Source organism: Choristoneura fumiferana, chromosome 20, assembly GCF_025370935.1.
Source record: "Choristoneura fumiferana chromosome 20, NRCan_CFum_1, whole genome shotgun sequence".
In the NCBI taxonomy this organism is placed as follows: domain Eukaryota; kingdom Metazoa; phylum Arthropoda; class Insecta; order Lepidoptera; family Tortricidae; genus Choristoneura; species Choristoneura fumiferana.
Genome location: NC_133491.1, coordinates 4,385,294 through 4,410,552, shown reverse-complemented (window position 1 = coordinate 4,410,552; position 25,259 = coordinate 4,385,294). Strand labels below are relative to the sequence as shown.

At 38.3% G+C, this 25,259-nt stretch overlaps 1 protein-coding gene across 2 annotated transcripts; it reads right to left on the bottom strand.

Annotated features, from left to right (window-relative positions):
• Positions 1-281: 281 nt before the first annotated feature.
• On the bottom strand, positions 282-25,007 carry LOC141439461 (FHIP family protein AGAP011705-like). Of its 2 annotated transcripts, none has more exons than XM_074103753.1 (16): positions 24,720-25,007; positions 21,901-22,074; positions 21,064-21,248; positions 17,600-17,669; positions 17,073-17,157; positions 16,443-16,554; positions 14,560-14,720; positions 13,904-14,040; positions 12,938-13,024; positions 8,722-8,910; positions 7,631-7,981; positions 6,673-7,150; positions 6,136-6,314; positions 5,047-5,182; positions 4,538-4,663; positions 282-3,994 (listed from the first exon to the last, which is right to left on the bottom strand). In XM_074103753.1, the coding sequence occupies exons 2-16, from the start codon at positions 22,045-22,047 to the stop codon at positions 3,768-3,770; spliced, it is 2,670 nt and encodes an 889-aa protein (XP_073959854.1). In that variant the 5' UTR covers positions 22,048-22,074; positions 24,720-25,007; the 3' UTR covers positions 282-3,767. The 2 variants fall into 2 exon arrangements, with proteins under 2 accessions (XP_073959854.1, XP_073959855.1); XM_074103754.1 differs by having other exon boundaries at positions 8,722-8,889.
• Positions 25,008-25,259: the final 252 nt, after the last annotated feature.

Below are 25,259 nucleotides of genomic sequence, written 5' to 3'. Positions count from 1 at the left end.
ATCGGTCCAGCAGATTCGTACCTTTGCTGTGACAGACAGATAAATGAAAGGGTTCCGTTTTATCACTCGGATGTTACAATAAAACACTAAAAATATTGACAAAGAACGAATATCTAGATAGGATAGGCAGAACCAAAACTTTTCTTGAGTGTGTTTTTAATTCTTCCCTATTTACAGGAGTTCTCAAAGTCAAAGTTTTTATTAGGATAAAATGCGGTACAATGTGGTTCTTAGTATATTAATCGTCGATTGTCGATGACGCTGTTTCAATAAAACAATGGTAGTTTTCTATTTCTTTTATTGACATCAGTTTCGTCTTTGACTTGACTATAAAATTCTTACGTAAAAAGTGATGTTTTACAAGGTAGGTATAAATACAGTTTCCAGATTCGCAAGGGTTTACTAGTGATAACAGCACACAAATAAGTAAATTTTTAATGAAAATCAACAATGTACGAGTTTCTACATCCGAGACGTGTTAAGTAAGGTGCGATTTTACATTTAATTTATAGTCATGCAAATTCGAAATTTAACTATTTTTAATTTTATCAGACTTCGTTTGTGATGTTATGGATACATTAAAATACTATAAGACGGTAACTACTCGTAATTAGAGATAATACCAGTACCGACTAAAATCATTCACGAGACTATCCTACTCTAATGAGGGCTATCGTGTATGAATTCGCCACTAGAGGCGTTAGTGTAGCGTGAGGTCTCCGAAATGTCAAATCTCGTAGTTTTTGGGTGAGCTACGCGGGTTTATTTTTAGTTAGATGATTTTGTGAATATTTTGCAATATCTAAAATTAATTATGGCAAATATGCGTTCCGGGGAAATGAATGTCTGTGTTTTGAGACAGTTTTGTCTTTCGGAAACCTTTGTCCTCCCTTTTTTCCGAACAAAACGGGGACTATGCAACACTGTAGCATGCTCGATATTTTTATGATACGGTTTTAAGATGTATTAAATATGATTTTAATCTAAACTTTGTTTTCACGCCCGTAATAACAGACTTTGAAAGCCATACTTAAAAACCTCACGCTACAGTGCGCCATCTAGTGAGACAAAAAACGATAGCCCTCATTTTGTGTAAAAGATATAATTTCCTGTATATTGACAATTGTTGAACCTAGTTTACACATGCGTTAAAATATGTAATGCTACTTAGCATAACATTACTATTTCATTTTGAGCTTTACCTGTTATGATTGGTTATTTGGAGTCTTTTTGTATTTTTTATTTCAACTCCCAATTTTGTTACTTTTACGGTCATCCCGTGAAACCATATCAAAAATACAAACTGAGACATGGACGTACAGAAAAACCAGAAAGAGACCCGCGCTGGGAATCGAACGTGCTCGTCCTCAGCATTCCGTGCTACGTGCCATACAGTACACTAACTGGACAGGAGTACAGACACGAATTTCTATGCACACATATCTCAGGTTTACCTGTTACTTGCAGAACTCACATTACAACATCAATTTGTTTGGATTTAGGCGCATGTCGTCGATATAAAACGTAAACAATTATTTGCCATCGTATTTTGTCAGAAAATTCGTATTTATCTTGCCTTCTCAACTAGCTTACCGAAGTTTACCGGAGCGAATTGAGAAAGAAAGATAAATACGAAATTATCCGACAAAATCCGATGGAAAAACACTAGATCGTACTTAACTATTTATTGAGAACCACAGAATAGGACTTACACAATTTTTCACGTATCTGTAAATTAGGTATCAATATAAATATTCATATTTTTAATTGTTCTGATGGGCAGACAAACCTAACACACGAGCACCTACTAACTTATACAGGTATTCTTATACATCATCATCATCATCCAGCCTATATACGTCCCACTGCTGGGCACAGGCCTCCTCTCAGAACAAGAGGGATTCTTATACATATAATAAAAAATTTGCGCCTGAACTCTCTCATATATTTTCGTATAAAAACGTTTGCATCCGTTGGACGGAAAAGGACGTTACGTAATAAAAAGGACGAAGCCATAAGCCCTACATTCTTTTTTACATTTGCGTATAAATACTGAAGATATATGAAGACATATAAAATAAAATAAAACACAATATAAAATGTTCGTTTCACGAAAATAACCCAATAATAAGTTGGAATATAACAAAAATAGTTACACTAAAGATGTCAAAAAATCAAACAAGGATCAAATCAAACCACTCTGGTTAAAATAACATAAAGCTAGCACAGACATGACGATAATTCTAGAAAAGTTTTATCTTATAATATAATTGTATCTTAGAATTAACAATCGTTAAGTGTTAAAACACACGGTTCTACTGTACTAAAGTTATTGATATTGTTTAAAATATTTACAATAAATAATTCAGCTTTGAACATCACAGAATCACAGTTCAAAATTACTTTCATGGCATTTACTACTCTATAACGTAGATACTTATATTTAAATGTGATGCTTAAGGATAATTAACTATTAAAGTTAACTAAGAAAAAAAACACAGTTAAAAGTTATCACTGAATGTTAAAAAATAAAACTATTGATCGCAATCAAATTAAAAATACAAAATTTAAAGCGATTTCGTTCCAATTTTATTTACATTAATAAAAAAATATGTTATACTGAATTTTGGTAAAGGCAACCATTTTATAGATATGTTTTGTATTACAACAGGAGGATTACGTCTATAACTTTATTTTAACCATAAGCAATTGAAAACGTTGCCAGCTTGTCCGTTTTTTTTTTTAATTTAGACTACCAATAAATTCAGTATTTGAGCATGAAATATTTATAATTAAGTTTGTCCTATTATAATACCAACATACCTATAGCTTAAGGTTCTAATTGAACCTATGTTAAAGTACCAAATGCGTGATATAATATATTATTCCCGCTCTACATGTTGAGCTAACGTGTCGGCCCACCAGAGTGAGTGACATATATTTTCATCCCACTCTAACGTGTAACTGCGTCCCTCAAGTAAACTAACACGTAGAGACGGCATTAACATAAGTGTAAGTAAACACTATGTACCAATAGGGGATTGGCCAAAACCATCTAAGTACGGAAAATTCATATATATATAATTTTTCTTTCGGTACCAGACACTTTCAAAAAAGGTTTTATTAGCAGTAGTTGCTATTCTATTTTCCGTCAAAGAAATATGAAGATGGCGATCTAAGGAATTGAAAGGCACTTTCGCTTATCAGTGCCCAATTTCAATATTAACTCTTCATAGTGATGGATAGTTTTATCATTGTTTACAACATTTTTACAAAGACTGGGCAATAAAAGAATGCCAAACACTGCTCTAAAGTCCACACTTCACTAAGCGTACTCCGTCGCTCACGCTAAAAACGATATAGTGCAACCTTTTTGCTCATGCGTATTTCAAGTGAAGTGCTACTTTACGTATCCAAGCACACTATGCCGAAGATACGCGACCAAAGTTTTGCGTTCCGACATACTTGGCCGTTGTGGTTGCGACACACCATAAGTGCTGAAATTACCGTGACAAGGCGTGATCAACCGCGGAGCTTCTTTTAAGGCCTGACCGAAATTCGGTTGTAAGCAAACCGCGACGTAATTTCGGCAATCGTGACTGGTAATGAAGGTTTCTGTGACTGACCTGGATTTTTGTTCGCCTATAAAGAAACGATTATTGAAACAGCGATGCTTGGAACTTAAAGGCCAGCCAATCAGTCCTCCATCACACAGGCGTATCATTAACCCCATAGCCTTTCGCACAGTTGCGTGCGCCCGCCGCCAGTCATAACGCAACAGTTGTCAGGTACGTGTCATCTTCATAGTTCGCCGCGAGTCTAAGGGCGTGCTCCTCGCACAGGGCGGCTAGTTCCTTCAGCCACTCGTCCAGTATGACCGCGTTCAGTATGGACCGTAAGGCTATTGACTGGTTCCAGTACGCTTCTTGTGTGAACACGGGCCGTTTTTGCGGGGACGGCGCACGCGGGATGCTGTGTGGTTGTGATGGGGATGCTGAAATAGAAAGTTAACGTTATCAAATTTGGCAAAACTGTACAATTTTATAACATCGTTAACAGCCGTCGTGGCCTAGTGGATTGACCTATGTTCTGTAAAGCAAAGGGTCGTGGGATCGAGCCCGGGCACGCCGGGCATTTAATGATAATTGGAGTAATAAATAAAATACATTATAGGGAAATAATTAAAAACAAAAAAAAACATGTAATCATGAAAGTTTTAATCAAATTAAATGTCAAGAGTCTTAAAGATACATTTATTCTACGTCAAGTAAAATTAGTGTTGGAGCTGGCTTAGTTAAGGACTACGTAATAAACAAAATGGATGACGCCATCATCTTTAATAAAAAGCTGTAGTCTACAGTTAAAACTGTAGGGTTGGCTACACTGCTTAGAGAGTATGAGTGTTCTTATGTTCTAACAAACACGACCTGTCATTTAATTTTGTAGCTTTGTCGTATCTAAAAGGGCGCCAAAGGCATGGCTCGCCCGGGGCGCCTAGCTAAGGCCGGTTCTGGCCGAGATGGTGATGACGACTCACCGGACAGGCGTCGTCCGAACATGTTGGTGAAGCTCGAGGACAGGCTGCGTCGCTTGGTCTCCCCGCGGCGCAGCGGGGACTCCTCGGCGCGCGGGCTGCTGCCGACATTGTTGCTTTGTGCTTGATCTGAGGAAACATTAACCTTCGTTTTTGTTAAGCAATAGAAAAAATCGCTACGACACACTGCAAAATGTGAATCACGGAGCGGAGATTAAGACTAGAAGTATTCCAGACGTGGTTGATTGAATTTATTACAAGCTTTTAGCATGCAGGGAAAAATGTTGGACATGAGGACAGTAGAGCAGTATTGATATAATCAAATAAGTCTTTTTTGACGTATCCTCGTGAGTCCAAGCGTACCTACTTAATAAGAACAAATTAGTTGTACGCAACACCTAGTAAATGTTCAGCAAGATGTTTAAACGTTTAAACATTTGACACTGCGGCAGGCAGTTGGGATTTAGTGCAAGTTATGTCCAGCTTGTCCATTAGCTAGGCTGTGTACTAACCCGCTGGGGGCGCGCGAGCCTTGACGAGCAGCATCTCCCGCTGGATGAGGAACACGCGCGCTTTGTCCAGCAGCTCTGGCGTGTTGTCCAACCCGCTGGTCAACTCGTCCAACTCGTCTTTCAGTTTGCTCAGTATCTGGAAAAGGTTCAATCTGGTAATTGCTATCATAGAACCAGATGCTACTGACTGATTATTAGTAGATTGTTGCACCAAGCAGAAAGTTATTTATTATTGCACTGAGTGCCGATTTGGAGCCCGAGCGTTAGCGAGGGCTTTAAAAAGCACGAGGGCAATATAAATTACTTAATGCGAGGTGCATAATCTGCTTTTCTTTCAACTATTACTGGAATAGTAGACGAAAAAAAAAACTCATGCTAAACAATTAATAGGAAAGAAATGTCACTAGCACTCGATGATTCCATTTTTGTTTACATTCGCACTCTCAAAAAATGTCCACGGAAAATTCGCAAGGTTCCCGCCAATTTGTTCTTTTAATTTCTTACTTTTTTTGGCAGAGTTAGTAGCCAGTAGCAGATATTTTTACCCGCGATCTGTCAAATTTCGGATGGGCGCCAGGTTGGCCAACTAAACACACAAAGTTTTTTAATACCGGTTCGAAAGGGTTAGAACGCCACAATATACAACTTGCCACTTGCATCCACCGGTTGCGCGAATCTCACGATGTCAGTCCCAGTGTTTTGATTACTACGTCATCAGCATCACCAGCCTATTTACGTCCCACTGCTGGGCACGACCTCCTCTCAGTATGAGATGGCTCAGGCTATAGTTCCCACTCTGGCCCAATGCGGATTGGGAACTTCACACACACCATTAAACTGCTTCGTAGGAGTGTGCAGGTTTCCTCGCGATGTTTTCCTTCGATAAGCTCACGATAAATTTCAAATGTAATTTCGCACATAAATTCCGAAAAACTCATGAGGTGCGAAACCACGACCTTCTGCTTGAGAGGCGTCAAACCACTGGGCTACCACGGCTTTTTAATTTTATTTTGTGATTACTATGAGTCGGTGTTCAATAAAGAGTCATTCAGTCAGATGATGACGATGACAGATTTTTCTGTGTTATACCTGGTACAGTGAAGGCACGCTAGGCTGTAGCGTTCTCTCGGCGGGCAGCAGGAGGGCGGGCAGCAGCGCGCTCGGGGCGGCGGCGAGTTTGGACACCACGCACGTCACGAGGCAGTTCGTAAGTACGTCAGACTCTAGAAGGGCGGCGGCTTTCTTGAGCAGGCTGCTGAGTAGGGGGCCTTAGAAAAAAGATTTGAGAGGGTTTAGGGGTAGTCAATGGGGATTTCTTTAAATGATTTTATTGAATTTGCAAAGTTAGTTTGTATTTAGGCGGGAGGGAATCAGGCATACCCTCTACATGCGAAAAATTGTATGGATTTATTTCGACGTCCTCGTATACTTTATAAAGAAGAATTTACACCTTATAATACACAAATTGTTCATTAAAAAAAGAATTTTCAAAATATTGAAATAATATCCAAAATAAAAAAGCTGGTGACCCCGTTTAGTTTTTATGTCCTACATCTGTTAAAAAAAGTCAGGACCCAGGAAGATACACACAAAAAACACCTTTTAAAACCATCTGTTCTGACTTACCGACAAGGGATTCGGCACTGGCTCGCCAGCTCCTAATCAAATTCGGTTCGCCATCATATTCCCTCTCCTCCACTTTCATAAAGCACATCCTAAACACATCTTCGACAAACTCATCGTTCTTATCACTATCACTGCCTATCGATATCAAACTGTCCCGGTCTTTCGCATCACTATTCTCATTGTCCACGTTCTCAGCTTCATTTAGCGACGTGAGACTGTGGGGTTCCTTTTCGGAGGTGTCACTTGTTTTTAATGTGTCGTAGCCGCTGGTGCAGATGGAAACGAGGCTGTCCTGCTCTTTCGCGGGGGCGGGCTCGTCTCTCGTCTCTTTCGTGTTGTTGTTCGGTTCTCGCTTAGGTGTGATGACGGCGTCGTATTTGGAACTCCACCGGGAGCAGGCGAGCGAGCGTGAAACTATCTCGAATCGAGCGTCGCAGAGGTAGGCGTGGTAGTTTCCGAATAAAGTTTCGTTGGGATTCTGGAAAAATAAAAGTTTAGTCAATACTCGTACCCCGGACGGTCCCGAAAACTTCGCCGATTTAGGTCTGAACTTCGACTGCTAGTCGGAATTCTGACACTTCTTCAACAAACTCTCTTGTTCAACAAAACACTATAAACATACATTATCTAGGCGTTCATCATCCCAGCCTATATACTTCCCAGGAGCAGGAACAGGAACAGGACAGGTTTCCTCACGATGTTTTCCTTCACCGCAAAGCTCTAATCTAAGCGTTACTTTCTAATAATTATGCATGTAATGTTCTGGCGTGGCGAATAATTTTATATCTACTCTATGGTGGCTACAGTTTATCTAGGTAGGTGTTTACACATAGGACACATAGATGGCGCCAATTCTTCCTTCAAGGCGAAGTTTTGCTCAACTGGCAATGCAATTATGAACGCATCTGTACGTTCACAAGCGAACAAATTAATCTAGTTTCTCTTTCGTCTTACTCACCCCGTAATTAAACTTAACCTCCTGCACCAAACTATTCATAGCAATGCCGTTTTCTTGAACCCCATTGACTCTTTCTTCTTCTCTCTTAAAGTCTAACACCCTTCGTCCACTGAGAGCCAGCTCTTCAGTCCATTCCCTCGTCTTGCTCAAAGGTCTAAAACAGCACTCCGGAGTGAGACTTAGGAAAGACATGGCTGCTTCCCTATAGGGCTCGGGGTCAGTTAATTCGTGCCGGTGGGAGGTCATCAAGAAATTTCCGTTCAGAAGATGTTTGTACACCAGTTCAAACATTACGTCTTCGCAGTTGAGGTCTATAAGGGTCTCCATCAGTGACAAGGAAACTAGGGAGAGCTGGAATGAGAAAGAAAATGGCTTGAGACTTTAAACATATGAGCGACTCTCTGGTTGAGTTTTATTATGTTAAACTGTTCGAGAAAAATTGTGAAGTATGTTACAATGTGGGACCTAGCTGCTAAATTTATATGAGATCGGTCGTCGACATCATCGAGGAAACGTTATTTTCTAAGGCGAGCAAGTTCGCAACCGCAATCACTATTTCTATCAATCGTTAGATGGCTTTGAAGGAGATAGTACAATAGTAGATTGTACAACAAGAGTATAAAACGAGCCATTTTACCCAAGACGTTCATATAGCCACCCGAGCCGGTACGGCGAGGAGGATAGACGTCGAGGGGAAAATTAATGCTCGAGTTTTACACTCCGCTTTTCACTTAGATTGCCAGGAAATGAAATAGCAACAGTGGAAACAATAATTCACTTTCTATGTACCTCTTATTTTTTATGCATTATTATAATAATTCTATTCTTTAACTTTACTTGATTTATTATGATTGGTTAATTGATTTTTAGTTTTATATAAATTATTAAAAAAATATGTAGAAACTTTTTTTGTTTGTGGCTGTTTACACCTGATTACCTTGGTCTTACACGAAGATTTTATTTTATGCACTAGAGCATAAAAAGTCATTTTATGTCGCCTAGATACAGCATAAACACGAACTTTGCGAGCATTAGAAGTGAAAAATGATTTTGCTTGACTATCCGTGAACTAGCTCAAGTTGCTCACTAACCTGACTATTCCCATCCAAGCGCCTGAGCATAACGTCTATCAGCTTCACTCCGTCGTACTCGTAAGTGAAGAGGAAGTGCAGCACCGCTCTGAGCAATCCCCGTTGGGTCGAGCATCGGAGCACCAACTCGAGGTACGCCATGGCCGCCGCTTGCTCGGGAGCGCCACTCTGCAACGGCCCGGGTTTCGTCTACGATCGTGGCTTGTGTTAGTGGGGCTTCAGTACTCGAGTTGACGGTTGAGTGATGGTGCAAGTTTTAAAATGCTTTCATTTATTGTTAAGAATGATCAATATTCTATTATTAGGTGCAATTTTTTTTTAAATTATTGTCTTCTAAGATAAATATTTTACAAAAAACTGATGTGATTCCAAAAAGTTTTGTTTAAAAAAAAACATAAATATCCTCAAGTCATTTCCGTAGCAGTTTCCATGAACAGCAGACCAACAACAAATGTCCACAACATAGTCTCGAAGCAACAACTATGCAATTCGTCACAAAAAAGCTCAAAATAAAAGCGACTGTAACTCAAAGCATAAAATGGTTGTGCGTACCGTCGCTCAACCGCTAGGACCATCCACAGTGCTGCTCCAATCCCGTGCGAGTAATGAAAGCCCATCCGTGATAACCGGTTAAAGCCGGTTTTTCACAAACGAGGAAAATCATCCAAGTAGCTATAGATTGCGAGGCCATCGACTCGTTAAGAGCGTTTATACCTGCTGAGCTGGCAACGTTGCATTTTGTTAGTTTTTCTCGATCATTTCATAAAAATTTAATGAAAATTAAAAATGTTGTCTGATAGAACACTTCTTAATATATAAGTTAATGTGTCTACTCCAATAATTATTCGTTATAGACTTTTATTTTCTTTAAAAACCGGTCATAAACATTAATTAGTTTTTAAGGTATATAAAAGTCTATCACGATTAATTATTGAAGTATACACATTAACTTATATATTAAGAAGTGTTCTATCAGACAACATTTTTAATTTTCATTCCATTTTTACGGAATAATCGAGAAAAACTAACCAAAATGCAACGTTGCCAGCTCAGCAGATATAAACGCTCTTAAGATGTGACGGATTATTCAAAACCCGCGATGTCATGATGATTTTAGTCGTAACGTGAAAAACTAGCTGAAAGGCGCGTAGACTGGTGTAATGTAACATGAAATGTATTATGGCCTTTCATTGCAGATCACGTCTGCTGCAGTTTCTTTACATTTACTACCAATTTTGAACATGAAACTACCGTGAGACTCACTCATATTAAACGATATTGTAACGGATAACTCACGTCTTAAATAGAGTTTAGCTCGACATGTTTCGGGCTATTTCGTAGCCTTTCTTCATAGGAGCACGCGACTCGGCGCGCCACCGCTCTGCTCGCGCGACTGCCCCACGAAACTAACACCCGCGCACCACTACCCGCATTTTTATTGTCACAGTCAAATGTAGGGTAGCACACAACACTAACAACATCGCTACGTTAAGGTAAGCGTCCACTGAACCGCATCGTACGGTTCGGACGTATCGCATCAAACGGTTTGTGGTATCCTTTGTATAGAGAGTCATACAAGTGCGTCCACTGATCCGCACTGTACACTTCGCACATTTCTATAGATACAAAGCAACAAATCCGATACGTCCGAAGCGTACGATGCGAATCAGTGGACGCTTACATTAAAGGCACGTTCACACCAACCGGTGACGCAGCACGAGTATTTAATACTGTTTTCCAACTGGGGGGTACCGACCAACCACAATCCCGGTAAATTTTCCGCGAAAAAGTTGTGTGAGAAAAAAATTTCATTCCGCGGAAAGTGCTCGATTTAAGACGTGAGTTATCCGTTACAATATCGTTTAACATTTAGTACCAATATTTTTTTTTGACAATTTTGTATTTTTCTGGTGTGCCTATCTATTCGTTTTATTTATTATTGAACAAAAATACTTCAGAAATGTGTGAAAGATTTGATAACTTTTAGAAATATTATGTTTAACAATTAGGTACATAAACAGTTCAAAGACTCCTTTAATAATTTACTTTTATTTTCTGTCCACACAATAAAGGCTGACCAGGAATTTAAAAAACCTGACGCGAGGGCAGCTCTTCTACGTTTTATATTGCAACATTCTTTACAATTACTATACGATACCTTACCAGTCATATTGACAACGGCGTTGGTGATGTTATTTAAATTAATATTTTGTCATCTCTATGACCTTTTTCTATGAAAAATACTTTTATACAATATGAATTAGTTTCCTTCCAAGGCTATGGATAATCTTCGGCATTTTAACGCACAAAAACACAAAATAACACTTTAAAATACCACGCGCAAACAACGTTAAACTTTCAGAGCAACAGACATTTGACATTTCAATTTAGTGTTACCAGTGCAAGAAATTAGTTCTATTAGTTTTCCGCAATATGGCGATAGGTTTTTTATAATTCAGGTCAGCCCTTCATTACAAATACAGTATAATTTTCTGAGAACAGGACAATTTCGCGTCCCCAAATGGTTTTTCGGGACATTGGTATAGCGTAACTGAGAGCAGAACGGTCCCGTTCAAACAGGACATGCAGTCATTTTAGTACAATGCAGCAAGAAGGGCATTTTTTTTTCATTGCATGTTACTTTTTACCAGTTTGTACGCCAATAATGTCCTAATCATAATAATTACGACAAAAGTATGATAATGTTATGACACTATATCAGACGATTAATAAATAAAAATCAATAAATAATATATAAACAGTCCCAGATTAACATTTTGAAGCTTCTCTTTGACCACATATTGATATTAGTTTATAAAATCGTATCTCAACGATTACGACCTCCTTAACAAATTAAACTTAAGTAAACGAGCCCTTTATATTTGCAAGTAAAAGTGCAGTATGAAGATTACATACTGCTTCATACTGTGCTCGGAGGTCGCAACCGCCGTTTCGACACACAAATAGCACAATTTTTTAAAACGATACACTTGTTTCCGCTAAAAACTTCATCTGGTATCACTGAAAGAAAGATTCGTCGTTAGTTCAACTTTAATAGTTTGTTAAGTATTAAAAGTTGTGCAAAATAATCGAGTGCTGGCTTATTAAATATATCATTTGATAGATACATAAAGTATACAAAAACATGTACCCAAAAATATCTGGACACCAACAATAAAAAGAGATACACATAAAAATAAATCATATAAAAAAAAAACTTTTTCAGTATATCTGGAAAGACAAAAAGGGATAAACCAAAGAATTCCCAAACATAACAAAACAATTTGTATGCTTTAAAACAAAAAAGATTTGCACAGTCAGAGTAAGGCTGCATTTCCACCACAGATGTGTTGCGAGGAATGTTTTTTCATTAACCAATAAGAACGCTTCATTTACCTCGCCTCGCTCCGCAAGCTGTTTCTATGGGAGCGGTGCTGTGCGAGGATAGGCAAATGAAGCGTTTATATTGGAGATGCAACGGATATCCGGCCAGTATCCGGTATCCAGCCACTATTATACTATTCGGCTGAATACCGGATAGTTGCGTACTATCCGGCCGGAAACCGGATGGTAAAAATCTTATAGTTATGATTAAAAATTGGTATTTATTTATGAAGTTACATCAGTTTATTATTCTAAGGGGCTGTTTTACCACCCATTGATTTAACTGACGGTTAAATGTAATACCGCCTCGCGTCTATTTAAACAAAACAAACAGAAACGACATCATATTTATCCGTCAGTTAAAATTAATCAATGGGTGCTGAAACCGCCCCTAAGTTAATTAATTATACTCTACACGGAGTGTCATGCGCATGTTCGAATTAGCTTAACTTAATTGTACGTAAAACTAGGCCGAATATCCGGTATCCGGTATCCGGCCAAACCACTATCCGTTTCATCTCTGTTTATATTGGTTCATGAAAAACACATTTCTCGCACATCTCTGGTGGATACGCAGCCTTAAACTCGCTACTATCTGGCTATAATTAATCCACTTTCTTCTCTCTCTTTTCGGAAAATATTGCGTCTCAAAAGTTAACCTACTTTCTAAGGTGTCAATAAAAGAACCCTTAATTGATTTCCTCCCTTCTTAAACATTCCAAACTTTTATCGCTTTTTACCTTTCCAATAAATAAATAAAAAACACTTCTTAAAAACCCCACAAAGCGATGATCCCAAATCACTCATCCCACCACCAAAGAAACGGTCTTACCTGCAGCAGAGCTGGCCCCATCACAGGCACAAGGAACCCTTGATATAGCAGGTCTAGGAGATGCTTCTTGATGGTATGGTGAGCGACCTGGAAGAAAATATTACTTTGAGACCGTTATATCCAACAGTGGATGTCCTACGGCTGATATCATGATGATGACGCCGGAGGCGGAGCAGAGCGGCGCGGCGCGGAGGCGTTACCGCGATACCGGTTGTAATAAGTGCACACAGAATACCGCGCCACGCTTATCTCCCGCGCGGTATTCTGTGTGCCCTCTTTCACGTTAGCTCGAATATTTGAACCGGCACTGCCTCCGCGCCGCGCCGCACCGCTCCGCCACCGCTCTCTGTATGTTTCAAGCTTAAGAGCTAATTAGTACTCGGGTCTTGGAGTATATTTGTATTAAAAAAACATTGAAAAAAATCATGTTAGTTTTTGAAGAAAATTTTGGAAACAACATTTTATTGTTACGTACACGGAAGAATAAAAACAAGTGGAAGAGCTCTGTAGGTGCACCGTGCGTGCCACAGGTAAGCGGCGGTACGTTTACTCGATGACGTAGGTAATCCTCCATTAGTAAGATTTTTTCCTACTATCATTTTTACATTCCAGACTTAATTGAGCAATACGGCATAATTACTGCAAAACAAGAAATGTCGCGACACTACTAAACGTGACCATACTCTACGCAACGTTGAACACGACTGGCATCGAGTAAGTGTACCGCCGCTTACCTGTGGCACGCACGCTGCACCTACATAGAAATTCCACTTGTTTTTATTCTCCCGTGGCTACGTAAAATCAGCCAGTTCAATGAGGAAATACTTAACCATCATACTGGCCACTTCCCACCTTTCAAATAAAAAATAAATAAAAATTTCCCCAATCATTTGACATTTACTAACGACAAACAATGATATTGACGAAAAGTTGTAAAAACTAGTAGCTTTGTATCCTCATCCTCACCTGTGCGACAGCATTGCAGAATTCCAAGGAGTCGATGAAAAGTGTGAGTTTGTGCACTTTGTTCACGTCGTCCGGAGTGAGACGGAAAATGTTGTCGCCCAGCGTGCGAGGGAGCAAGGAATACAACCCGCTTAGTCCTGGTGACAATACGGTATTTGACTATTTTGTATATGTTTTATAAATTAAAACTACACAATGCCTGTTATCAAATAGAAAAACATTTTTAAGCTACCTTTACAAATAACAAAGTTGTAAAGGTTTGAAATTCAAGATTAGACAGAGAAAGACATACTGGCATGTGACGTCACACGCCAATACCGCCATACTTGCTGCATAGAGAGAAATGTTTGAGAAAGAGACAGGTATATAGATTTTTCAAAAAATCACTATAAATCCAATTTTCAACCGATTTAAATTTTCTCTTCGCTAAACACTATCTGTATATCTATATTTTCATAATAATATTAAGATATGGCAAAATCAGTTGTCAAATACCGTATTATTTAGTTGGCATTATGAGCTATATTTTCACCAAAATCTGTTGTATTGGGGAATTGTTGATTTTAAACATAGCGTAGTTGCAAAAGAGCATGCTACGTTTTAGAAATAAAATACTTATGTATAATTTAACATATTATGAAGGCATAGCGTATTACCAGTGGCCAGCACCGGGCAAGTGAGCCCCTCCAGCATACACTGCGCCAGCTGCGGACAGCGCGCCGACATGTTCGCGCACAGGAGTAATGCGTCGCGCGCCGCCGCGCCCGCGCCGCCCTCGCGGTGCACGAATGTGAGCAGCAGCCGGGATATTATAAAGCTGGAACGACACATGCGTCAAAATGTTTGCTTATGGTTAGAGAACCTGGCTAAAGCTTGAGGTCTCGAGTTAGATCCTTAGTCGGGACAGTAGGGCTACTACGAAACTCGAAACTCGAAGTTCGTGTCTGACATTTATACTATTTAATACGAGAGCGGGAGGGACCGCACGACACGAACTTCGAGTTTCGTAGTAGCCCTGCATCTAGATACATGTGTGGAAAAATTAAAATACGCATTGTAGACATTTTTCACATTCTCAATTTTACGCGTTGTTGCTCCTGACAATACAATCTTTGTTTAGATGTAACTTCGCCTTCGTATAGTTACCTGCATTAATATCTGCCACAGCGAAGTGTGCAGAAATATCTGACACGTGCTATCAGCCCTGAAAATGGAGTCGCATCAGATATTTATACACGCTTTGCTGTGTCAGATATTGGTGCTGGTGAATGCACCACATTTTTAACCCCCAACGCAAAAAGAGCGGTATTGTAAGTTTGACCGCTATGTGTGTCTGTCTGCGGCACCGTAGCTCTAAAACGGGTGAACCGATTTGAATGCGTTTTTTTTATTTGAAAGCAGGTTTTTGTTTATTATTAAATTTTTATATTGTTATGTGCTTTAAAATGTTTACATAGCTGCTGTTTGCATAGCGGGCTGATAATGTCGCATTTCACATTTTAGAGATAAGTTATTAGTGCGTATGATTCTAATTAACTCTTAATGTAGTGCCCCAATGACCTACAACGCGTACTAGAGAAGGTTATCAGCATCATGTAACGGGTTAAAAGATAATGAAAAATAGGTTAAAATTTACAATGTGAAAGCGAAACAACTCGAAAATTTTGGTGTAAGTAGTTGAAACTTATCATGTAGTCGCTGTTGTTCGCAATTTCGTGTCTCCCGTGAGATGTATAAACACAGGGTGAAAATTTATTATTATTATTATTATATAAATTATCAGGCAGGCAGTTGCAAGCAACTGATAGGTGCCTGTATCTAGCTGTTTCTTGGTCAAGTATTCTTTGTATTGTTAATGTGTTGGTCTAGCCGGTTCTTAAATTGGTTCACATTCAGTGCTGAGACTACATGTTCTGGTAGTTTGTTCCATGTCTTGACCACTCTGTTACACAAGAAATGTTTGCGAGGATTGTTGTGCGATCGTTCAGTAGATAGCTTAAATTGGTGGCCGCGCAGACGTGTGTTGTTACTAAGATTAAACAAGTCATGGAACTCCTGCAGGTCGTAATACCCGGTAAGGATTTTGTAGGTCTCTATTAAATCGCCACGCTGTCTGCGTTCCTTTAAAGTTGTAAGCTTTAGCATCTTGTGTTTCAAGTTGTGTATGCGAGACGAGAACTAAAAAATTACTGCATTCTAGTCGCATCTGTTTTAATAAGCACAAATTCCGCTGATTTAAATTAAAATAACAAAAAGATAGCCTTCTTGGCACGGATCCGTCTTAAGCATACTACAGGTTACGAGTAGGTTATGTATGCTGAACAATCTAATGTGTAACTCTTTAGTTGTCTCGTTTGCTGTTTCGTCGTTTGGTAGTGTGATAGAATCTGTTTTTTTTTTCAATGAGTGATTTAAAAGGCATCCGATGAGTGGCGTGCCCGAATAATTTCCGAAGCCATTTGTCGGCCATCCCTGCATTGGACGAGAGAATTTTTGAAATGGAAGGCACAAGGATGTTAAAATTTAGTTTTAGACTTACTCGGCTGTCGGTTCGTTGTCGTTGGTATGGTTCGTCAAGAAAAACAGGTCGATGAACTTAATATTCTGCATCAGAACCACACACAGCTGGTTCAACACCGACACCAATTGGTCTGCAAAAAGACACGTTATTTATTTAGTGGGTAGGTCATTACATTACCTCATCAGTTTATTTTTTTCCTATAGCAATTGAGCGGCGTACAAGATGAAGTAAACAATGTTTTAGCATCGGTAAACTCGAAAACTCATTATCCCAGTGTATTTAGACGTCCTACTGTTGGGTAAAGGCCTATTCTCAGAATGTGAGGGCTTGGGCCGTAGTTTCCACGCCTGCCCAGTGCTTATTGGAAACTATACAGATTACTTCAGATTTCAGATTAGTGCAGGCTTTCCCACGACGTTTTCCTTCACCGTAAAGCTCGTGGTAAAATACAAACATATTATTATAAACAGGGGTCGGACAAAAAGTGCCGATGACGTCAAACCACTTATAGGAACCAGCGGCACAAAATTTAGCCCACTCTTCATACAAAATTACCTATTACTGCATACATTTGAGGGCCCGATTTTTTGCCTCTCAGTATATTTTTGAGTTCTTTTTCTAGGTCAATATTTTTTACTGATAACTTACTTTCTAGATTTATCGGTGTTAGTTCATTTCTGAATCCGTTGAGTAGTTTCAATATTGGTCGAAGAAACGGTTCCGCTGCTAGCACCTGCGAATTCATAACACGTACATAGTAAAATCTTAATACAATAATAAAAGTTCTGACTGGTTCATCAACGCCCAGTCAAAACTCGTCGAACTAGAAAGCTGAAATTTTGAATGGGAGGTTACCATTACGATGTCTGTAATAAAAACGAACGAATTTTGCGATTTTCCCACGGTGTGGTGCCGGAATAAGGGTAGATCAGCAGTATCAAATAAAATATAATTTTTGATACTTGCTTTTTTGCTGACTACTTTGGTTTTTCTGTGCATCCATGTCTCAGTTTGTATTTTCGATATGGTTTCACGGGATACCCGTAAAAGTAACGAATTTGGAGTTGAAATAAAAAATACAAAAAGACTCCAAAAAACCAACCATAATTTGACTGTACTTTCACAATTGTAGATTTTGGGTGAGCTATTTCAAGAACTTAATATGAACCTTTTACCTGTGAACCGTAATGGCTGACGAGGATCCCGTACAGTTTCAGTTGCTCCAACCGTACAGCATTTTCGTACCTGCAATAAAAATATAATTCTTATTAGAATTTATCGATTGTTTTAATCATATTAGAATCCGGGCACAGGGGTCATTCGATTATTACGTAAGCAGGCATTTTCACCAAAAAGGGAACCTTTTTTTTTCTCTTCAATTTAAAAAAAAAATACAGTTTTTCCAGCTGTCAGAATCAAGAGTAAGTATAGTATGTTTTTGTGTGATTCTATCTCTGTTGGTTCTCCAATAAAGTAAAAAGAAAATAGAGCACAATAGATTCTGATTTCTGATAGTTTAAAAAATGTCCCAAACAAAAACGTTAGTTTTGTGACGTTTTTATACACTCGGTATGGGCATCACAAAACTGACTCATAAAATTTGTATGAAAAAAAAAATATTTGAAAGAAAAGGTGCGTTTTTTTAAACGCCCGCCCCAAATGGGGGCGAGGCTTTTTATGCACTGGGGGACGGGGACTGGGGCTGAATGGTGACGACGTCAGCAACATTAATAAAAAGTCCGTATGATCCCAATGGAAGACTATCGCCGTTTGTAAGTTCGGCGTTATGCCGATAAAGACCATTTTGTGACCCTAACAACGTATTCTTATGTTTTTTCTTTGCTTTCATTATTTTTTAATACGAGAGGGAGGCAAACGAGCAAATAGGTCATCTTATGGGAAGTGATCTCAACCATCCATTGCATTCATTGCTCCATTTTATTCTCTACACTTTATATTCTCGTAATGTTTTCTTTCATTCTTATTATACAGAGACCTATATTGGTGTGATTGATAAGATATTTGTTATAATTGTTTCCAATATAAGAGATATCGTATATATTACTGATAAAGAGTGTGGGACGCAAGTACCTACTCGTCATGGCGACTTATTAAATGAAACAATCGTACGCCCCTTTGTGTTTCCTAATACCTATAATGAACAAAGCATTTAATGATGTTAATAGGAGGAAAATAGTCTCATGACATTAACAATATGTACCATCGCGAACCAGAATTGTTAAGCCACTCGCCACTGTTCATAATTTATCCAAGTGACACATACTTGTATAGTAAATGTTGTCATTTATAAACCAGAGTAGTATTACACCGTCAATTTACGAACAGTGGTAAGTGGCTCAACGAGACGAGACTGTACTTTAGAAACAGTTGTGTGGTGAATATTTGAACATCGCTTAGGACAAGAGTTGGCACGCCAAGAAGAACCCTCAAATCTTTTTAACACGGCGACTCTCTCTTGAATCGGCGGCGACCGATTCATTCATTATCATCCCAGCTTATATACGTCCCACTGCTGGGCATAGGGCTCCTTTCAGAATAAGGCTTGGGCCGTAGTTCCTACTCGGGCCGAGTGCGAATTGAGAACTTATCCAGATAGGTCCTTTGGATTACGGTTCATAATAATTACTTAATACGTAATGTTAAATTTTGAAGAGCAGTGACACATTATATTGTTAAACAAACTAGACAGAAAGTCTCGACCTTTCTTACAAACCATTTTAGAATTAAACCTAATTGATAAGGACTCGGCTTAAGCGATAATAAAGCATTGGCCGATTGCTTATACGTGATTCTGATCATATATTGCAAACGCATGCTTCAAAACAATGAGTATCAAAGGAAATTATACCTTAGATCCTATAACATAGCCATTTAGATTTGAGTGCCTCGCATGGAGACTTAATACCTTGTTATAATCAAGTATTGCGGTTTGCAGACGCTGTGGTAGCATATAATTATTGATGGCATGCTGAATATCAATTACACCACATGGAATTACTATGGTTTGTTTGTAAACATTACATGTACGGATCATTTAAAACGGGCTTGAAGTAGAGGCTTACAAATCTGCTAAGCGAGTCATTTTAACATGCTCTTTGTGGAAAAAATACCCTCCTGGCCCAAGTCAAGTTTTTGTTTTATGAACATGAAACTTTCTCACTTGTGAGAGAGTTCGATGTCAAATTACAATAAGTCCTATTTAAAGACGCTGGGCGGTAGGAGGATACGTAAGAAAAAAAAATTAAAAAAACATTATTTGGCGAAATTCGACGCGAAAAGAAAAAAATTAAACACCATTGTATATTTTTTTTTATACATACAAAGAGAATACACGTGACTAAAAGTATGAAGAGTTTGTGACAAAAGTACCAATCGAAGGAGTCTAAACTAAATGGAAATGATTCGAATGATAAGTAGCGAACTCCATTGCAAAGGTAATAAAGAAGAGATAAAAAAAAGACAACATGAAAATTCGCAGGTGGACATAATACTTCTTTCACGCTAAAACATATGGATTTGGATGAAATTTGCTATAAAGATAGCTGGATATCTGAAATAATATATAGATAATCCCGATATTCCCACGTGATCAGGATTAATATCCTTAGAGATATAATCTCAAAACTTGATCCGCTGGGTATAGTCATGAAATTCGGCACTGTTGTTTAAAATACAACATCAATAATGACCAATATGTAACACTTGGGAATTTCCACGAGACTTAAGTAAAATCCCTGAACTTTAGTTCAACTGCTGGATTTAATGATTTACGCGTGCGAAGCTGCTGTTACATTTACATATTTATTTATATTTTAGTGTATGACGCACGACAACCTATGAATCATTTGTAACAACGCGACAGTAATGTGTTATCTCTTACGAAATAAAGATTCAATGTCGAGATGATGTTGCTTTTGGGTTAGTATCATTGCGTCTAAGAAGCAGCTGGTCTTAGTAGTAAATTAGCAACTGGTCTAAGTAGCAAGTGGTCTAAGAAGCAACTGGTCTAAGAAGCAACTGGTCTAAGTAGCAACTGGTGTAAATAGCAAGTGGGCTCAAATTCTGTGACTCAAAGTCGGAGCTCCTATTCTGCGTAGCTGAGGCGCTTCGCGCCTTGATGCACCTCTAACTTAACCTAACCTGTGTTTTTTTCAAGTTTTCTGCAAAAAACAGGTTAGGACCTGTTGTTTTATAGATCACTTACTACTTAGACCAGTCGCTTCTTAGACCACTTGCTACTCAGACCAGCTGCTTTTTAGACGATGTAGGCTTGATATCTCTACAGTCAATATTTTTAAGCGCATGAGAAGTGGGTAGTTTACTGAATAAAAAAAAAATCTAGTCCGTCAGTTATTAGCAAATATAGGGCACGTATTTTTTCTTTTATCAATCAAATAAGCGAGAAAGATGAAGCGCGAGTAGGTGATTAAAAACAAGAATATAAGGAACAGGCTGGGCCAGCAGAAGTTCCAGAGGTTTGTGAGCATAGAAGAGGGGTACAGAATGAAAAAGATTAGCAGGAATGCTCGCTACGTTATTGTAGCTAACTCTAACTGTCATTACGGAGTAGCAAGATCAGTTAATTAAAGGTAAAATGATCTAAAGCTAGAACACTTACTTGCCCGTACAATTGCCCCATTCATACAGCTTGTCAAGCAGATTCTCCGATAGCAGATGTTCAAGGCATGCTCCTGAGCTGGGTACGGTGTTTATCTCTCTCGCTCTGGCTTCAAGCACCAGTAAGGTGGCCAGCTGCTCCAGATGATTCACTACTCCCAGAACGTCGTCATGTAGGTGCTGGGGCTACAAAAAAAAATTATATTATTACATGCTAAAAATATACTACTTTACCTACTCTATTCCAGTCTGGTCACAAGCTGTTTAAAAATAGCAGGCAATAATTTGTTTCTTGAATATATGTATATTCCTAAAGAATGAATGAATGAATGAATGAATGAATGAATGAATGAATGAATGAATGAATATTTATTCACAGAACATATGGTACATATACATAAGGTAGGTACAGTATTATTAGCGATCCGTAATATGTTCGGCCATCAGGCATGTGAAAATTAGAGATTGAAGACAGGTAAATAAGGAATGACATCTGGGGGCACGGTAGTGCCCCCGCCAATTCGAGCATTTCTTTTTCGGAAATCGTATCCAGTGGAACTAAATAATTACAAATTTCATAGCAATACTTGCGTAAAGGAGGGGGGGGAGGGTTTCTAAAAATGGTCAAAATTGGTGTGACATACTTTATGAATGGTCTCTTACGGCATTCATTGTTCTTTGAAAATCAAATCAATCCCTAAAGGAATGAAATGTTAGTGCAGTAGTTTTTTCGTCTATCGGCTATAAAGACAAGGGGGTTCAATTTTCATTTATTGCTGCACCAATATATGAAAAATATAATTATAAAATCATCAACGTAGAATGGCTTTTCACTCACCTGCGACTTGAGTATAATTTCGTTTGCCTGCTGCCAATGCTTGCAAAAGGAACTGTAGCAGGCTTGAGGCTCATAGTCGTGGCGAGGGTCGAGGCTCCGGGACAGCTGCCGCGCAAACGTCAGCGATGTCGTCTTGAGCCAGCTCATAGTTGTTGTTTTACGTCATTTGGTGTTCTAAAAAGAAAAAGCAATCCATGCTAGGAGAGTATGTGTGTACATATGTAAGTTTGTTACTCCTTCATGCCAAAAAGGCTGGACGGATTTGACAGAAATAGGTACCTGGACTTTCAAATAACACACAGGATACTTTTTAGCCCAATATTCCCAGGAGATTGGGATACAATCTTGAAATCTCAATTGCTAGGTTTACCCCCTGTTTCACCATCCATTGATTAAAATTTGACGGATAAATGTGATGCTGTCTCTGTTTGCTTTGTTTGAATAGATGGAGATGGAGATGGCATCACATTTATCCGTCCAATAAAATAAATTAATGTATGGTGAAACCCTTTAAGTCATGAAATTTGGCAGTGTGTTTAGTGCAATTTTAATGTAACCCATGATCTAATTGTTGGGAATCCCAATGGTAATTTACCCAGTAATAATTCCAGAATTTCAGTTGAACAACTGAATCTAATTGTTTATGTGAGCACAGCGCAGATCAAGTTGTCTAGAACTTAAATAGGTCTTTTTAAAAGTTTTATTTCTCATTTGGATAAAATAGAAATCAGTTTATGTTTTTGAAAACAACATGCGTCAGTCACTTGATAGGAAGCCTTCCATGGACACCCGCAACACGAGGGGTATCACAGGTGCGTTGCCGGCCTTTTGAGATTGATAAGCTCGTTTTTAATGAACCCTATGTTGTATACCGCTCTGGGAATGCAGGCAGTCCCAGGATAATAAGTACCTAAAGATACATCATATGCTCACAAAACAACCGCAAAACGTGATGCGATCACACAGTGGCGCAGCGTGGGTATCAGCCGCCCGGGGCGGAAGAAAATTTTGCTGCCCTCTTGTTTAGGTTTTACACAATCACATAAACATCACGCCTGTATTCCCAAATGGGGTAGGTAGAGCACACGAAACATTACCTATTCGGAGCCACTTTCAGCAATTTTAGGTTTAAAGTTTGACAAAAACGGTACAATAGTGACAGGTTTCCAGCCTGTCGCCTACGGCATACCTTAACCTATATCCTTAGTCGCCTCTTACGATATCTATGTAATTCTAACTCAACACCACAGGGGACAACCATAATACCTATACAAGATTATTGTGCCATTCATATTCATATTCATTTATTGCAATCATGTTCATTTGTACAATGCAAGTAGGTACATGATACCCTGTTAGGGCACTGCAATTTTCTTACATTCTAAATTGTTTATTAAATTTAAATTGTTTGATACATTATTTGAATTGAGGGAAGGAAAACAATGCTTAATGATAATTAGAAAAATATAAATTAGTTTCATTGTTAACAAAATGAATTTCAATTATAGAAAGGGGATTTCCCGATTTTGTCACAGTAATAAGAAATGGAAAATTTCGTGCACATTCTAAATGTAAATGGTCCGAATCGTAGGTGCGAAAAATAGTGAAATATACTAATAATATTATTCACTATTATTTATTACGGAATTTTTCCGCCTCCTCAAAATTGCCGCCCGGGACGGACCCCCCCCCCGTACGCACTACGCTACGCCACTACGATCACAGCAGCAGTGCAGTAGACACACACATACACACTTTATTAATTAGCATTGTTTTCTCACTTGTTGCTCAGTGCACCCTTTTCATGACTCAACAGTTACAGGAAAGAGACATAATGAGAGATAAGCAGAATAGTAGATACACATTTTTCTGTTTGGACAAGTTATGGTGATGTATTACAATAGGAATTTCAAATAAGCAAATATCTATTGCTTTTGTGTTTTGTGATTGTTATTATTAAGTATTGTGATTGGTTGCGGACTGTGATACTTAACAATGGCTCTGCGATCACAGCTTTGATTTTAGAATCAGAAGAATCAGAAAATTAAATATTTGTGTGTAAACAAGACTATTAACATTATTAGCTCATACTAGTTTATATTATTGTCTGTTGATGTCCTTGACAGTTAAGGACACTGAATCACATACTAGGGTGTAATCTATGTGCTACTAATGTCATGCTGACATGCCATACATTTGCCAAAGAAATCATTTTGAAATTTATTAGGAAACGGTATTTTTTTCTCTGTTGTTTGAACTATGTCTCAAAATTTTTACAAAAATGTTGCTTAGTCAATTTCTTCTTTCAACCATCGACATATATAAAACAGGAAGTCAGCTAATGATACCAGCCTAATGAATTGCAAAATGAAATTATAATTACACCGTGCAATACTTTCACTAGCCACAATGAAGGGAAATCTGATTAACTGTGTGAACTGAACATACAAACAATGCACTAGCAACGCCATGGAAATACTGTTTCTGCTCTATTCTATACATATTTCACAGCAGCGTTTTGAAATGCTTATATGATCATGAATAACCTGATGTATGTACTTTTAATAATTGTAGAACCAATTAGATCTATTTTTTCCTTATTTACTCTCAAGTTTTTTATTTAGTATTTTAATAATATGACTTCACGTATAAATATGTATCTTCCAAGCCACCAAGGGTAAGTGTGACTACTCGTAAACCTTGACATTAGGAATTAACTTGTTTTGCCTAAGTTCTACATTACTTTATTATATTCGGATTTTTACACGACTTACGTAGTCATTTAGTAATTAAGACTTAAATAGTATAATAATACAAACCTTCAGGAAGATACTCGAGTCAAAAATAGATGCAGCAGGCCACAAAATAAACCACAATAACTACATGATACGCAATATGAAAATTATGTCACCAGTCACAACAAGGTAGTTTGTCTTGAACACTTTTTAATAACACAGAAGCAACAATAGTTGCCACTCGAATCGATCGAAGTAGTTTCATTTAAAAATTGTGCAAAGCGATTAGTAATCCGCGACTCGTAGAAAAAGGAATGCAACAAAATACACATCACATATTATATCAGCCCATGACAGCCAGCACTTTTCACAGATTAGATACACGAACACGTATTGCCATGCCAATATAATTGCTATACAAATAAAATTTTTAGTTGTTTTGAATGCCTTTTATTATAATTCTTATTTTTATAGAATGCTTATTTTTTTCATAATTTTATTAAGTACAAGAAATTTGTTTCCTCATATTTTAAGTCTCTTAGTAAGATATTTAAAATGTTCAGCGATAGATGGCAGTGGCTACCTCACTCGTGATCGTGGGGACCAGTAATGCTCGACCCTATA

Bases quoted from the DNA above. Each gene is read 5' to 3' on its own strand.
- LOC141439461 (XM_074103753.1), bottom strand. From the start codon at position 22,047: ATGAGCTGGCTCAAGACGACATCGCTGACGTTTGCGCGGCAGCTGTCC. The intron at 17,670-21,063 runs GTAAGTGTTCTA...TTTTTATTGCAG, and splicing joins TGGGGCAATTGTACGGGCAA to GTACGAAAATGCTGTACGGT. The intron at 17,158-17,599 runs GTAAAAGGTTCA...ATGAATTCGCAG, and splicing joins TCAGCCATTACGGTTCACAG to GTGCTAGCAGCGGAACCGTT.